At 43.8% G+C, this 17,333-nt stretch overlaps 1 protein-coding gene across 44 annotated transcripts in view; it reads right to left on the bottom strand.

Annotated features, from left to right (window-relative positions):
* MADD (MAP kinase activating death domain) overlaps positions 1-17,333 on the bottom strand; it is a 200,198-nt gene that overhangs the window by 38,320 nt on the left and 144,545 nt on the right. For 9 of the 44 annotated variants that reach the window (XM_063944594.1, XM_063944608.1, XM_063944602.1 and 6 more), the window contains 6 exons: positions 9,531-9,584; positions 7,244-7,344; positions 6,984-7,067; positions 6,695-6,853; positions 4,231-4,336; positions 2,615-2,677 (listed from right to left, as the gene is read on the bottom strand). In XM_063944594.1, coding sequence (XP_063800664.1) covers positions 2,615-2,677; positions 4,231-4,336; positions 6,695-6,853; positions 6,984-7,067; positions 7,244-7,344; positions 9,531-9,584 — 567 coding nt within the window. The remainder of the gene's footprint in view (positions 1-2,614; positions 2,678-4,230; positions 4,337-6,694; positions 6,854-6,983; positions 7,068-7,243; positions 7,345-9,530; positions 9,585-17,333) is intronic. The other 35 variants (XM_063944621.1, XM_063944610.1, XM_063944627.1 and 32 more) reach the window with 12 other exon arrangements.

Raw genomic sequence — 17,333 nt, forward strand, 5'->3', positions numbered from 1 at the left:
ATCTACACTAAAAAGGTCTACAATCACTAATGGTAGACATGCATTAGATCGCCAGGGTCAAAAGCTCGACATAGAATAGGTAGACAGAAGGAAAGGTCAACCAGATCAATAGGTCGACATGGAAATGGTCGACACAAAAAAGGTAGACAATTTTTGTTTTTTTGGGGGGGGGGATGTTTTGTCACTTTTCTGCCACAAACAAGCCTCATTAGTGTACCTCATCCCCTCGCATGGCTCGCGCTGCAGGCAAGGTGCCTCAATCCGCTACTGCTGCGCTCGGAACAGGTTACTATTCCCAATCATAGTCCATTTGGATGGTAAATTATGAAAAAGTTGAGGAAAAAAAACAAAAACTTGTGTCAACCACGTGTGTGTCGACCAATGTCCTGTCGACTTTTCAGACCTGTTGAACTGACTACCTTTTACATGTCGACCTTTTGACCCTGTTGACCTAATGCATGTCTACCATTAGTGGTAGACCAATTTACTGTAGACCTTTTTAGTGTAGCTCTATACTCCGGATACCAAAGATAGCACGCTGGGTCTGGTAAGTAGCAAACTGTAGCAAAGTAATCCTCTGAGGTATATGGGAGACGTTGGATGAACAATACGCAATCAGTAAATGATCAGCAAGTGGACAATGGCAATGAAGAAACTGAATGTTATGTTTTTACTTAAATCAAGTAGGTTTGTGACAGACAAAACAGCCCAACACCTCCCACACCAAACAAAGGAAGTAATATAACCTTATATAAACAATATATGCTCGCTGTAGTCAACAGATCACAAAGATAAACCTTGAATTTAAGTGATGATCAGGCTCCAAAAACTGAGGTATAAATGTAGATGGATACATAAGCTCTGCCTATATCACAGAATTAAGGGCCCGATTCATTCCTGGTCGCTGCTGTGCTTTTTCACACAGCGGGCGATCAGGTACTAACTGCGCATGCGTATGCACCGCAATGCGCACGCGCGTCAGGCAGCAACAAAGATCATCGCGGAACAGCAATGTGTTGGTGCAAAAAATCCGCTCACACGGGCGTTCGCAAGGTGATTGACAGGAGGAAGCCGTTTGTGGGTGGTAACTGAACGTTTATTGGGAGTGTCCGGAAAGACGCAGGCGTTCCCAAATGTTTCAGGGAGGGTGTCTGACGTCAGCTCCGGCCCCGATCAGCCTGTTGCGATCGCACTGTAGGAGTGAGTCCTGGGCTGCACACAGACTGCACATACTGGATTTTAGCAGCTCGGCGTACACATGGGATCGCACACTTGCACTGCGAATTTACACTCCCCCCGGAAACAGCGACTAACTGAACGCAGAACAGCAAAATTAGCAGCCCAGCAATCAGGTCTGAATAACCCCCTAATGCTGCATTCAGATCGCAAATGCCGGATCCTACCCGGTAAGAGAAACGTGTACTTACCGGGTGGGATCCGGCATTTGCGCCCCGTTGCTGGCTTTCCGACCCGGCAATATACCGGGTCGGTTGCCATAGCAGCGGAGGGCGCAGCAGCAGCAGGGGCGGGGGTGGAGGCGGCGCCGGGAAATGAGCTCATCTCCTGCGCCGCCTATGCTGTGAATGGGAGCCGTATCGCATCGGAACGGCTCCCATTCACACTGCGCCTGACCCGGTAATCAACCCGGTAATAACCCTTCTTTTTTACCGGGTTGAATTACCGGGTCAGGCGACCCGCTAATTCACCAAAGGACCTTTTACATCGCACACGGACCCGTTTCGACACGGCAATATGCCGTGTCGATACCGGGTTTTTAGTGCGATGTGAAAGGGGTATAAGTATCCTTTATTGAGAGGCTGCAAGTCCAGGATTAGAGGCATCAATGTAACAACGCAGGAAATTATGCAATACATTCTTAAAGGGTTATCTATCAAAGTGATTTTTTCCAAAACGGCTGTTTTATTTTTTAGTGATTTACATGGAGATATCCAATTAACCTGATCATCTAAGGGCAAACTGTCACACATCTCATTCACATCTCATTCACATAAATCCTTGCATTATAAAGTGTGAATCAGGGATGATCTTTTAAAGGGAGATGAGATTTGCAAAACAGTCACAGTAATCTTCAAAAATAATCTCACTGGTTTCTAACTGGAGACAAGAAATCCATAAGAGTAATATTTCAATGAGCAATACATTTGAATGGGGGCCCTAAAGCCTACTGAAATTAACTGTCAATTGAAATTAATGGGAAAATGTTCTATAAAACTGAGTACCGTAATTTTTATTTATTTATTTTAAATGCAAAGAAAAAAGAAAGATTAAAAATACTATTATGCAACCGCAAAGGCTCAGTATGATCTGTCAGCCATTGGCTGCTAGGACATGTTGACACTGTGGAACAATAAGCACCAGCATGTCCCATCAGGAAGAGCAAGCCGGAACAGTTCCATAGTAGTAGTGCACTGCCACGAGTACCATTATACTCAGACCTACGTGCCCAGTGAATAAATATGAACTCAGGATCAGGTAATGCCATAGATAGATATAAGAGTGCTATGGACAGGTAGGAACAGTATAGGAGCAAATCACAAACACACAGCAGGCACGCATGCCAGGGTAGCGATCTCGGTCAAGACGAATATATTACTCAGTGAGAAGGTCTCCATCGCTGCATCTTCCAGCTGGTCCCAGACTGAACCCTTATCTCTTCCTGTACAAAGCCAGCCCACAGCAGAATGCAGCATGAGAGGAGAGAAAAGGGCAAGGCAGGGTTAAAGTGTTACTTACACACAGCGCACTCAGACACTTTGTAAGCTGGACCAATATTCATCCTAACCATTCACTGGTTGTGACCAAACTGTATTTAAGAACATTGGTTCAGCCTACAATGGGCCCCACCACTGTATGTAGGCGGTACATACACCAAGTGTTACACAGGTCTCAGTGACAGTGAAAGCCAGAAAAGAATCCGTAAGCAGAAGATGACAGGGGTCACATACAAGTCTCCAGAGCAGAAGCTGAGATTATTAAGGGGGGTACACACGGAGATCTTTGCTTAAAATCTAAGCAATCTGACTAGATTGCTTAGAAGTTGAGCACCGGTCTCTCGTGTGTATGCCCCCCAGCGACAGCGATGCGCGTGTGTATGCCCCCCAGCAACAGCGATGCGCGGCCCCACGTGTTGTTATCACCGGTGCTAGACGGGTGGGGCGCTGGGTGAAATGAGCGCCCCACCCGTCCTCGCTCAGCACACATCGCACTGCACTGTGCTGAGCAGGGGGAGAGATGTCTGTGACAGATATCTCAGCACACATCTCTCCTAGTGTGTACTGGCCTTTAGAGACAATGCAAACATGGGGGCAGATGTATTAAGCCTGGAGAAGTGATAAAAGCAGTGATAAGTGGAAGGTGATAACGCACCAGACAATCAGCTCCTGTCATTTTTCAAACACAAAATGATCAGCTGGTGCGTTATCAACTTCCACTTATCCATGCTTTATCACTTCTCCAGGCTTAATACATCTGCTCCATGGTTAGTTACAGTCAGAATATATAACACTGCAAAATCACTGTGGCATTGTACTGGCAGCTTCCATGAGTTCCATGTGCCCAGAACAATTCTGTCATTTGTCACTGAAAAACAAACTAATGTGCTCGTTTATGAAATGCAAACCAACGGCGCTGTGCCGCACAGACTGTAACATGCATATTACTAGGCCATGTCCTACACAGAGGAAACGGCGATAGTTATATATACACGTTTTACAATGTGAATGCTATCCCTCAACAGGTCAAGGTATGCGTGAAGGGCCCACCGGGGGGATGCAGTAGTAGGGGCCCATGCTTAGGGGTGTGGCTAGCCATTAGGGAGCAACAATTTCTTGGAAGGAAACGAGATGTCCCCTAGATCTAGTTCAGTTTCTCTAACAAAAAGAAAGGGGTCTGCGAGAAGGAATCTCCACTCCTTGGGTTCAGGAATGGGCAATTCACTGTTTAATGTACTTTTACATTAATAGAAATAGACCACAAAAACCTTAAAATGATCAAATGATCATTAGTAAGCAGATAAAGGAATAAGGGAAGAGAAGCAGATAAGGGAATACAACAATTTCTCCATTGGCAACTTCGTAACACATCTACAGAAGGCAGGAAGAGTCCTGAAACATGAACAGCATTATTAATTCACCCCAGCTGTATTAACACCAGACAAAAGAAAACAAGGGAAATTAATAGAATTAGCATGGATTCAAGTGTGTGTCTTACCCAAAAGTCCCTCATACAGGTAAATGCGCTGGCTGTCATCTTGTGGGGGACGCCCTGGGCTGAGACTGTTCTCTTTTTCTCCAGGACGCAGCACTTGGGGCTTCCCCTGTTGTGCAGACAAAGAGGAAGAAGAGTTGATAACATCAATGTGATGTAAGGGATATGAACTGTCGGGATGTCCACGCATCTCCTGTGGAGCGACATAGAGAAACACCGACATTTTCTACTTTGCATTACTAGGCAATTACAGATTTGTTAATAAAAACAACTGGCATATACTGGAAATATAGAAGGTGGATATGAAACCCTTGATGCAAAACTTTGTAGGACAGTAAGGTAAACGTGCATTTATCATTTAACATTCTAGAAAACTTGAAATGCATCCCCAATACAGTTTAACCCATCCAAGGCCTACCCTTAATACCCCTACCCCTAATGTAATTACCCCTAATGTTCCTGCCTGAACCAAACAAAAAGGGCTGCCTAATGTACAACTTCACTACACCTTTTTCTGATGTTACTTATGTAGACAATGTTCAGCACTTCTTGTTGGCCAGATTAAAAGTTGTCCCATCAATTTACAGATGTTTTGTCCAAAAATAAATGCATGAAGACAAAGCAGTATGATAGCATTTCTCATGCCAGCTTGACCACTAGAGGTGCTGTTCTGCTGGATATGGAACATGAAGCAATGCAGCTCCCAATCGTGTGCTGGATGTAATGGCTTGCGAGACGGCCGGAGCTCACAAGCTATTACATCCGGCCCCATGCAGTATGTTCAGCAATAGCTACCCAGTAAAGAGCAGGGAGAAATAAAGGTGTGTGTGTGGAATGGAATATAACCACGCGCTTAACGGAGGGTTTAAAAACCAGTAAAAACAACCCTAAGTCTGACCAGTCCTCCAGCTGTAACACAGGAACAAATGTATCTGATCTGGTTGTATGGGACAGGATGGGCTTCAACACAAAGGGGGAGGTGTATCACATTATAAAACGAGTGGAGGTGTTGCCTATGGCAACACATCACATTCTAGCTAGCATTTAACTTGTACATTCTATAAAATGCTAGTAGGTGACTGATTTCTATGGGCAACTTGTGCTCTTTAGAAAGTTTGATACAAAGTACCCCAAAAATACCCAACTGATTGCATCTCCCCTGTTGGCTAGTGGGAATGTAGTCAGGGTCCCGGTGGTCAGAATCCCTACATTCACAATGCCGATGGGTGCCCATGGTAAGTATTAGCAGTTGCAGTTAAAACGCCGGCTGTCGTGATCCCGGCATGCAGGATACAGACGTCGACAATGCCGACAGACGGAATCATGGTGCACCAGGGCTATTCCCACTTGTCGGTGTCCACTACACCCACAGAGTGGGAATAGATCCGGTATGGGGGGTGGGGTGTTAGGCTACGGGAGACAGGTAGGGTTAGGATGCGAGAGGGGACAATGAGGGTTAGGCTGCGAGAGGGGACAATAAGGGTTAGGCTGCAAGAGGGGACAATGGCTGCAAAAGGGGACAATGAGGGTTAGGCTACAGGAATGGCACAATTAGGTTTAGGCTGCGGGAATGGCACAATTAGGTTTAGGCTGCGGGAATGGGTCAATTAGGGTTACCATGCAAGAGGAGACAATTAGTGTTAGGCTTAGGCCGTGAGAGGAGACAATTAGGGTAAGGCTGTGAGGGGAGACAATTAGGGTTAAGCTGCGGGAGGGGACAATTATGGTTTAGTTGCGGGTGGGGTGGTTTAGGGTTAAAATACATTGGGATCCCATACTCATCCAGCTAGTGACCTCCTTTATACATCAATAGATGGTTGTTTTGCTCTTCACGCCCGGGAGCAAATGTTTGATTGTCATTTGCTTCCATATATTACAAGATTTTTGTTCCAACCGGACAGATAAATCTTTAGATGTGTACCTAGCTCAAGAGGGTATCCGGACTCCAGGTTGACACCAATTAGGGCGACACCACTTAGGTCGACACACCTTAGGTTGACACCAGAAATAGGTCGACATGAGTTTTTCCCTTTTTTTTTCTTTCATTTTTTTTTTTTAACTTTTTCATACTTTGCGATCCACGTGGACTACGATTGGCAACGGTAACCTTGCCCGAAGCATGGTGAGCAAAGCGAGCCATGCGAGGGGACACGGTGCACTAATTGGGGTTTCTGGTCCCCGAAGAAAACACCAAAAAGACATAAAAAAACCTCATGTCAACCTTTTTCCACGTCGACCTTTTGTCCGTGTCAATTTATTTCTGGTGTCGACCAACTGATGACGACCTAAGTGGTGTCGACCTAACTGGTATCGACATTGAGTCCCAGACCCCTCAAGAGTGGCAAACGAAGACCGATGACACACAGGGCAAATTGGTGGAATGGAAAGGAACTCAGAAGTCTACTGACATCCCAGAAATGGATATATAGATAAAAAGAAAAACACAAATCTATAATATTGTGCTTACAAATATAGCGCCAGTGAGTGAGCTCATCTGAATCTCACTGTCAGACACCGCGGCTCTGGATCCTGACAGATGTCCTCCACCTGGTCCTCCCAATGTGTCCCCAGCATTGCTGCTCAGATCACTATCGGCTCCCAGTGTTTCCCCAGAGCTGTTACTGACCTGTAGGAACAGATTTATCCAGCTGCTATATGCAGAAAAACAAGTTTGTCCTTTGACAATCAAATTCTCCCCCACTAACTAACCGCACCACCCCCTCAACACAGTATCGTGAAGCATATGCTGATCCTACCACTGTGCTGAGTTCAGAGTCCTGACTGCTGCTTCTGATGAGGATGGACGGTCCAGTACTGACACTACCCAAATCACTCCGCTGCTTCCGGAGGCAAAAGAAAAAAAACAAACAACAACCCATACAGTGAGACAAGGGGAGCCTCGCCCAAGCACCATGATACGAATGAAAGAACATCATTGTTGTCAGAAAACACCAAGAGTCATCACCACCAGTTTCCGATAAGGTAACTGGCTAATGTCGAATGCGGTCTTCTTTACCTGAGATCCCGATGTGACACTCAAGCCACTGTCTGCACTGATCTGAGATCTCTTCTCTTCAGTGTCTGCGCTATCAGGGACCTGTTTGGGCTGCTCTACGCCTGCAGGAGGTAAAGAGGACAACAGCTTAAAGAGAGAGAGCGAGTTTGATGGTCCAGGCCAATGGAGATCCAATATTCTTAACTCACATTGACTTACAGAACTTCCTTGGTCATTTTGTATTCTAAAAAGATAGGAGAGGTTCTAGACCAGGACTGGGCATTCCTCAGTATTCTGATGTCACTTACTGACATCGTTCACGGTGCTCAGACAACCGTGGATTACAGAAGGTTGCCAGTCTTTGGTCTAGAGCGCCTTCGGAATCAAGAAATGAAACCTTAAAGTAAATATCCAGCATAGTAACAATGCAATGTACTGTTAAAATAAAAGCAAAAAAAACAATTAGACATAATCTAATCAGAGTATAGTACTACTTAATTTATACACTTTGAGAACCTATACATCCACTGCAGTAGGTGGCTTTGATCACACGTAAAACCAAATTGACCCGCCACTAAGCCAAGATGATGAAAGGTTCAAATCCGTGATCTCTCTGCAGACTTTGTAGAGATACTTAACACATTCTTCTACATTAAAAGGTAACATTCCTTTTATGGTTTTAAATGACAGCAAGCCACAGTAACTGTGGTTAGAGATGGTTTCAAAGCTGCAGGGATGTAGGTACTCAGGGGTTCGTAGGATGAAGCAGTGGAGAGGGTAGTAAAAACTTCCAAATATGGTGTGAATGATATGAGAGAGGTAGAAGCATGATCAAAAAGCGCTAAAATTGGGGAGGATGGAGTGAGTGTGACAAGGGGAGGGGAGCGAATTCACCACTACAATTACTAACTCAGGACAAGAAACCCCAACAAATCATTCACCAATGGCAAATCTGCCAGCACACCCCGGAATGTCCCAGACTGATGGTACTAACGCACCAGACAGCCTCTGTCTACTAAATCCCTCATTGCTACATGTGCTCAGTCGTTACTGGGTTATCACGCAGTCTAAACCATTTACTGGGCGCAGGGGAACGCTAAATGCCTTTAAAAAGGTATCCCTTATATTAGTCCTGAAGGTAACGCTTTGTAGAATTTACAGATAAATACACTATAACACTGATATTAGCAGAACGGGCCTTGCTGATTAAAAGTAGACAACAAATACATTATTATTCCTATTCCTGATGACACTGTGAGCATTACTTAGTACTGCAAGCAGAATTAGATGCTATACTTGTCAGTAATGTTGGTAAGATCCGCATTAATGTCCTCCATACATTACATTAACACAGCACCAATACTAACATGCCGCCTTGCCCATTAAACTAAACAATTCCCTACTGAACTGAAAAGAGAAAATTTCGCAACGACGTTGCCTTATAAATTAGTGATTAGGCTAAATGTCATGTTTACATTCTACAGTCTAAAAAATTTCTTATGTGCACTGTAAGTAATTGAAACTTATTCTATTTCCAGAATAAATAGGTAGAAGATAGCCAATTTTCTCGCCTGCAAACCACTATAGTTGGTATATCAGTCATCTATATACAACGGAGGGCGCCATGGTATGTGATGAACCAATATTTACGGAAGGGCAGCATTTCAATTTACCTACAGCTAGTGACATCACCGTGCATGTAGTGAATTGACAGGATACACTCATCAATACTGATTGAGCATACAAAATGGCTGCCGTACTCTATGTAGATTACGGGTACATTTTCACATCAAACGAACAAAATGGCTGCCATCAACCTACAAATTAAGATGAAAACGTAGTCATCAGAATAGCATTTAGCGTAATTATTTTAACCGATTTAGAGTGTTTACATAAATGTTGCCTCAAAGGGCGGTAGCCACCCCTGACTTAACTCTAGACTAGATGGGCCAAGTGGTTCTCATCTGCCGTCAAATAATATGTTTCTATGTAAAGGTCTGTATAATCCTTTAAGTGAAAACTGTGGTTTAGGAAAGAAAAATATATTGTTGTGGTCTATAATTGAAAAACAGAAGTTAATTTCTGGTATAATTAATCCCTTACGGTATTAACAGGGTAAGGGAATAGAATAGTCTTTGGCTACTTCAAAACAAAATGTAAATTCACATATTCTAGATGGTATGTAAAAGATCTACTGTCCAGCACAAGTCAAATCATGATATGCTGGGCCAGCCCTAAGGCATGTCTCTCTGGGACCGCCCTGCTGGCAGATCTGGGAAAGGTTTGGGGGGTTTCTCTGGATTCTTACTCGGTTTTTCCATAGCTTTTTGCTTTTTCACTTCCCGATGCTTGTTCCATAATTCTACCCAAGATGCATTGCAAGCAGGAGAGAAAGACAGAGAGAGAGTCAGATGTGTATCAGATAGGCCTTAAATGGACACAGAGACCTCCTGCCCCCACCCACCAAAATCACATACAGTATGTGAGCACAAGTGTGATGGCGAGAAAGTGTTAGAGAGAAAGGGCACAATTAGTAGCTGCAAAATTATATTTATGTATGTGTATATAATATACATAAATATCCATTTATATATGTATATATGCAGACAGGCATATATAATATACATATAGTACAAATACAGTACAAATACAGAGAAGCCAAAACCTGGTTAGAGACAAATAGACTAAGACGCGTTCCTGACCAGCTAAAATAAATATTTTATTGTGTGTGTGTGTGTGTGTGTGTGTGTGTGTGTGTGTGTATATGTATGTATATGTAGATAGATAGATAGATAGATAGATAGATAGATAGATAGATAGATAGATATTTATAATTACAACCTGATATATCCATACAACTGACACTCATACAAATGACATTTCCCAAATTCCAAGAATATGTAGACTAAGGTAAGCAACCTGTAAGCTCCCCAGCGCTGGTAAACTACAAGTCCCAGCATGTAATGTAAGCCTGAGGCGTGCTGTGGCTTATTCCTTATTCCAGAATCAGGTAGGTCACTTGATGTAAACAATGAATGATCAGTCAAAACACCTCCCTGGCAACATATCACGGCCTTGGAATAAAACCAATGAAACAAAGAGAATGTACAGAAAACCACATCCTTCCAAGCACCAGCCCCAAAGAGAAGTGTATAGCTTAATACATATATCCCCACACAAAGCATGGTCTGATCATTCCGCTACAGCCATGCACACATACTGCCAGAAACGCCTGCAGCACAAATCCCCTAATGTATTGTTTCCCAGTGCCAGTCCTCAGGGATCCCTAACAGTGCAAGATTTCCAGATCTCCTTGTTAATGCACAGGTGTAGTCATTGCTGGCTGACACATTTTAAAAGTGGTGTTAATTGTGTCACTTGTGATACTGAGATCTATTAAGTTGGGTACGCACAGCAGCAATGCGCATTCATTCAGACAGTGGAATTAATGCCCTTGAGCCCAGACTGAGTGTACAAACTGGGATGACTTTACTAAAAGACAAACAATCCTGTTGCGTCTTTCATTAGCATAAACAAGGTTGCTAGGTTTGATGGGCAGCACAACAAACCTAGTGTCTGTCGCTAGCAACTACGGGAACGCGCACTCACCTGTACACACTGAGCGGTATAGATGATTCGTTGTTATGAAACGGCATATCGTGCCAACATCACTCCAGGTTAACATATGCACTGTTAGGGGACCCTGAGGACCGGAGCCCTTTCATTTTTTTCACTGTGACATCTACCTTCTGCCTATAAATGGCTTCTTGCTTTACAGGTTAACAGACAGCTGTAACAAGTCTCCTCTTTCAAACTATGTGCCCCCTTAGTAGATATTGTGCTGATCACCATACAATGACTTAAACCAGATCTTCCCAAACTCTGCCATTACAGTCCAGGTTTTAAGGATATCCATGTTTGAGCACAGCTGACAATTAGTACCTCAGTGAATCTGATTTAACCATCTGGCGCAAAATTTACTATAGTTCGATTTTGATTTAGTAGGGATTTTGGCATTCTGTTTCCATTCGATTTGGATTGAACAGATCTACTAAACACCAAATCGAATGTCAAATCAATTCTAAAGCCAGATTCAACTCACATACCAATAAAAATCGAATTTCTGGAAAACATTGATGTTATCCCATAGCCCAACATAAAATCCCCTCATTTACTAAAATTCGATTTGCAAATCGATTTGAAATCAAACTCAAAATCGAACCTCAAATCCCCAAAAGTTTAGAATGATGTTAGACATTTGATTTTGACTTCTAAAGACCATTCTAAAGGTAGGAAATTGATAGTGATGACTTTTTAAGTTCCAAGAGCATATACGGCAGTGTGGAAGTAGTAATAATGGATGTCCAAGGTTATGGTATGTTGTGCACCTACATGCACAATGTAAATCACCACCTTACTGAGATAACCCTTGAGGATCAATCAGAGCACCATCAACAGCTTCATGAGTTGAATAGTGCACATATTTATACTTATAGACATCATACTTATTCTGTTAATGTGCAATAGATAGCCCCAGAAGACAATATTGGGCACTTTGGCTGAATGATATAATGAATTGTAAAATCATGAGTGTTGTAACTGGCTATCCTGGATCATCCCATGACGCCTACATCCTCAGCAATTCATCCCTGTCTGCAAAATTCTTGTAGGACAAATGACAAAGGGATGGTAGTTGTTTAAGATACCAGTATGTGCTAATAGTAATTGCTACTATATTGTTCTAATTTGTTCCCCTTCCACCAAAAAAAGGTAATTTAGGCTATGACTGTTGCTCCTGGCTTCTGACTTCATTGTCAAATCCACAAACTCCTGCTGAGCATAAGTATAAAGAGGCACATATAGCCACCCAATCCATGACAGAATGCATCTTTGGTTGATTTAAAAAAAAATATCCAGAAGGCATATTATTATTATATCATTTGGCAAAAATCATTGTGCATTGTTGCCTACTGCATAATTGTGCATTAAATAAACCAATCCCCCCAGATTATGCAATAAACAGGGAGCAGGCAGAGGTTTTTTACTTTTTAACAACGGACTATGTGAGCACAGAAAGTGGAAGGCAGATTAGGGCTAAATTTATTTCCAAATATTTCAGCTGTAAATTATTTTAAAAAAAAACAACCAATAATAAAAAAAATAACTTAGGTTTTCATGTATAAAACAGTGAAAATAGAGAGTTTTCCCTTTAATTAGTGTACATATGATACATCTGGACCAATAGGAAACAATGAGGAAGTTCTGTTCGATTTTGCATTCGATTTTGGTGGGGATTTTAATGGGAATTTGTGGTTCAATTTTGGAAGGGATTTCATAAATTCAACTCTAAATCCCTACCAAACATGAATCCACGTCAAATTTGATTTGAAAATCAAATGAAAAATCTAATTTAAGTAAATGAGGGATTTTTGTAAGGATTTTAGAAAATAAAAAAATAATCAATTTCAATCTATATTGAAGATTCATAAAGAGTATTCAAACATCTAAATTTTAGTAAATATACCCCCTGGACTCAAGCATGGATATGCTTAAAACCTGGACTGTAATAATAAATACAAAATTTCTATACATTGGAGGGATTTAAAGCCCAGAAATGGTAGACATTGCTTGGCTACCATATTATTCCTATACACTATAATGGTGTTGTACACACGGCAAGATTTTTTGCTAACGATTATGACTATATAGTCAAAATCGTAAGAAAAGTTAGTGTAGATCGCAAGGTGAAAGCCACCTTGCGATCCTGATAGGATGCCTATGTGCGGTCGGCATCGCAAGCCTAGATAGACTGTGCAGGCAAGTCAATTTTGACTATCTCTTAGAAAAGATAGTCAAAATTGACACTTAGCCAAAATCGCACATAGTCAGTATCACAAGCACAGTGGTTAAGTAAAAATTCTGCCTGATTCAGCTCAGGGCCTTTTATTCTCTCACACATGCACACCAATATGGAAACAAGAGAGCAGTAGTCGTACTCATACACAGTTTATTACATTGCACTTCGAAATCTAAGCTAGCCATACACTACAAGACCAACTTTCATCCACCTAGTTGTTTGGTTAGAATGACAATCTGGTAATGTGTGGGAACAAATGACAATCAGCAATCTGCTCACAAACCCTGGGACACGGACAAAATGGTCCTTCAGATAAGTTGCTTAAATCAGTTTTATTAAAACGGTATCTGGATGGTAGGTGGACATGGATTAGGTCGACATAGGAAAAAGGTCGAAACATTAAAATGGTCAACACATGAAAGAGTCAACATGCCTTTAAAAAAAAACCCAGATGATTTGTAATTTTTTTCCCCCATACTTTACCATCCACGTGGACTATGATTGGGAATATTAACCTGTGTCGATGCAGCGGTAGTGGAGTGCAGCAAGGGGACGTGGTGCACTAACTGGGGCTCCTGGCCATGTTATGGAAAAAATTACACTCAAAAAGGTTAAAAATGCCATGTCAACCTTTTCATGTGTCGGCCATGTCAATATCGACCAATAGTGGTCGACCTGACTGATTAATCCATAACGGATTGAAACAACTTGCTTGAACGACTGTTTTTGGCCATTTTCCGGGGTTTGGGAAGAAATTACTGATTGTCAATTTTTCATTGCAACCATCCAACTAGTTTGGATGAAAGTGTACTATGCCACTATCATATAGCCAGAACCTGCAGGTACAATATATATTACACAAGTGATGCACAAATGTCTATAAAAGTAATCTGTGTAAAGAGTATATTCTGGTGTCATCACTTCTAATTGTACAGTTCATATTTCAGATCCATGGTGCAGATGATTTAAAAAAATGTGTATATAACCAACAGGGGATGCACCTTGGATTTCTGTGATCCTTTTATACAGGATCACAGAATGGCTATGATGTCTAAAAAAAAAACCCCCAAAATACACAACTAGAAGTAGTTAACAAACAAAGCACCTGCACTGGCACAGACTCACGTCCGGGTTTCTGCACTGGCACAGACTCCTGTACACAGCAGCTGCACTGGCACAGACTCCTGTACACAGCAGCTGCACTGGCACAGACTCCTGTACACAGCAGCTGCACTGGCACAGACTCCTGTACACAGCAGCTGCACTGGCACAGACTCCTGTACACAGCAGCTGCACTGGCACAGACTCCTGTACACAGCAACTGCACTGGCACAGACTCCTATACACAGCACCTGCACTGGCAAAGACTCCTATACAAAGCACCTGCACAGACTCCTATACAAAGCACCTGCACAGACTCCTATACAAAGCACCTGCACAGACTCCTATACAAAGCACCTGCACAGACTCCTATACAAAGCACCTGCACAGACTCCTATACAAAGCACCTGCACAGACTCCTATACATAGCACCTGCACAGACTCCTATACAAAGCACCTGCACTGGCACAGACTCCTATACACAGCACCTGCACTGGCACAGACTCCTATACACAGCACCTGCACTGGCAAAGACTCCTATACAAAGCACCTGCACAGACTCCTATACAAAGCACCTGCACAGACTCCTATACAAAGCACCTGCACAGACTCCTATACAACGCACCTGCACAGACTCCTATACAACGCACCTGCACAGACTCCTATACAACGCACCTGCACAGACTCATATACATAGCACCTGCACAGACTCCTATACAAAGCACCTGCACTAGCACAGACTCCTATACACAGCACCTGCACTGGCACAGACTCCTATACACAGCACCTGCACTGGCACATACTCCTATACAAAGCACCTGCACTGACACAGACTCCTATACACAGCACCTGCACTGACACAGACTCCTATACACAGCACCTGCACTGACACAGACTCCTATATAAAGCACCTGCACTGGCAAAGACTCCTATACAAAGCACCTGCACAGACTCCTATACAAAGCACCTGCACAGACTCCTATACATAGCACCTGCACTAGCACAGACTCCTATACACAGCACCTGCACTGGCACAGACTCCTGTACACAGCACCTGCACTGACACAGACTCCTATACACAGCACCTGCACTGACACAGACTCCTATACACAGCACCTGCACTGACACAGACTCATATACACAGCACCTGCACTGGCAAAGACTCCTATACAAAGCACCTGCACAGACTCCTATACAAAGCACCTGCACAGACTCCTATACAAAGCACCTGCACAGACTCCTATACAAAGCACCTGCACAGACTCCTATACAAAGCACCTGCACAGACTCCTATACAAAGCACCTGCACAGACTCCTATACAAAGCACCTGCAATAGCACAGACTCCTATACACAGCACCTGCACTGGCACAGACTCCTATACACAGCACCTGCACTGACACAGACTCCTATACACAGCACCTGCACTGACACAGACTCCTATACACAGCACCTGCACTGACACAGACTCCTATACACAGCACCTGCACTGGCAAAGACTCCTATACAAAGCACCTGCACAGACTCCTATACAAAGCACCTGCACAGACTCCTATACAACTCACCTGCACAGACTCCTATACAACTCACCTGCACAGACTCATATACATAGCACCTGCACAGACTCCTATACAAAGCACCTGCACTAGCACAGACTCCTATACACAGCACCTGCACTGGCACAGACTCCTATACACAGCACCTGCACTGGCACAGACTCCTATACAAAGCACCTGCACTGACACAGACTCCTATACACAGCACCTGCACTGACACAGACTCCTATACTACACCTGCACTGACACAGATTCCTATACACAGCACCTGCACTGGCAAAGACTCCTATACAAAGCACCTGCACAGACTCCTATACAAAGCACCTGCACAGACTCCTATACATAGCACCTGCACTAGCACAGACTCCTATACACAGCACCTGCACTGGCACAGACTCCTATACACAGCACCTGCACTGGCACAGACTCCTATACACAGCACCTGCACTGACACAGACTCCTATACACAGCACCTGCACTGACACAGACTCCTATACACAGCACCTGCACTGACACAGACTCCTATACACAGCACCTGCACTGACACAGACTAATATACACAGCACCTGCACTGACACAGACTCCTATACACAGCACTTGCACTGACACAGACTCCTATACACAGCACCTGCACTGACACAGACTCCTATACACAGCACCTGCACTGACACAGACTCCTATACACAGCACCTGCACTGACACAGACTCCTATACACAGCACCTGCACTGGCACAGACTCCTATACACAGCACCTGCACTGACACAGACTCCTATACAAAGCACCTGCACTGGCACAGACTCCTATACACAGCACCTGCACTGGCACAGACTCCTATACACAGCACCTGCACTGGCACAGACTCCTATACAAAGCACCTGCACTGGCACAGACTCCTATACAAAGCACCTGCACTGGCACAGACTCCTATACACAGCACCTGCACTGACACAGACTCCTATACACAGCACCTGCACTGGCACAGACTCCTATACACAGCACCTGCACTGGCACAGACTCCTATACACAGCACCTGCACTGGCACAGACTCCTATACACAGCACCTGCACTGGCACAGACTCCTATACAAAGCACCTGCACTGGCACAGACTCCTATACACAGCACCTGCACTGGCACAGACTCCTATACACAGCACCTGCACTGGCACAGACTCCTATACAAAGCACCTGCACTGACACAGACTCCTATACACAGCACCTGCACTGACACAGACTCCTATACACAGCACCTGCACTGACACAGACTCCTATACACAGCACCTGCACTGGCAAAGACTCCTATACAAAGCACCTGCACAGACTCCTATACAAAGCACCTGCACAGACTCCTATACACAGCACCTGCACTGGCACAGACTCCTATACAAAGCACCTGCACTAGCACAGACTCCTATACACAGCACCTGCACTGGCACAGACTCCTATACAAAGCACCTGCACTGACACAGACTCCTATACACAGCACCTGCACTGACACAGACTCCTATACACAGCACCTGCACTGACACAGACTCCTATACACAGCACCTGCACTGGCAAAGACTCCTATACAAAGCACCTGCACAGACTCATATACATA

Source organism: Pseudophryne corroboree, chromosome 11, assembly GCF_028390025.1.
Source record: "Pseudophryne corroboree isolate aPseCor3 chromosome 11, aPseCor3.hap2, whole genome shotgun sequence".
NCBI classification, from domain to species: Eukaryota; Metazoa; Chordata; class Amphibia; order Anura; family Myobatrachidae; genus Pseudophryne; species Pseudophryne corroboree.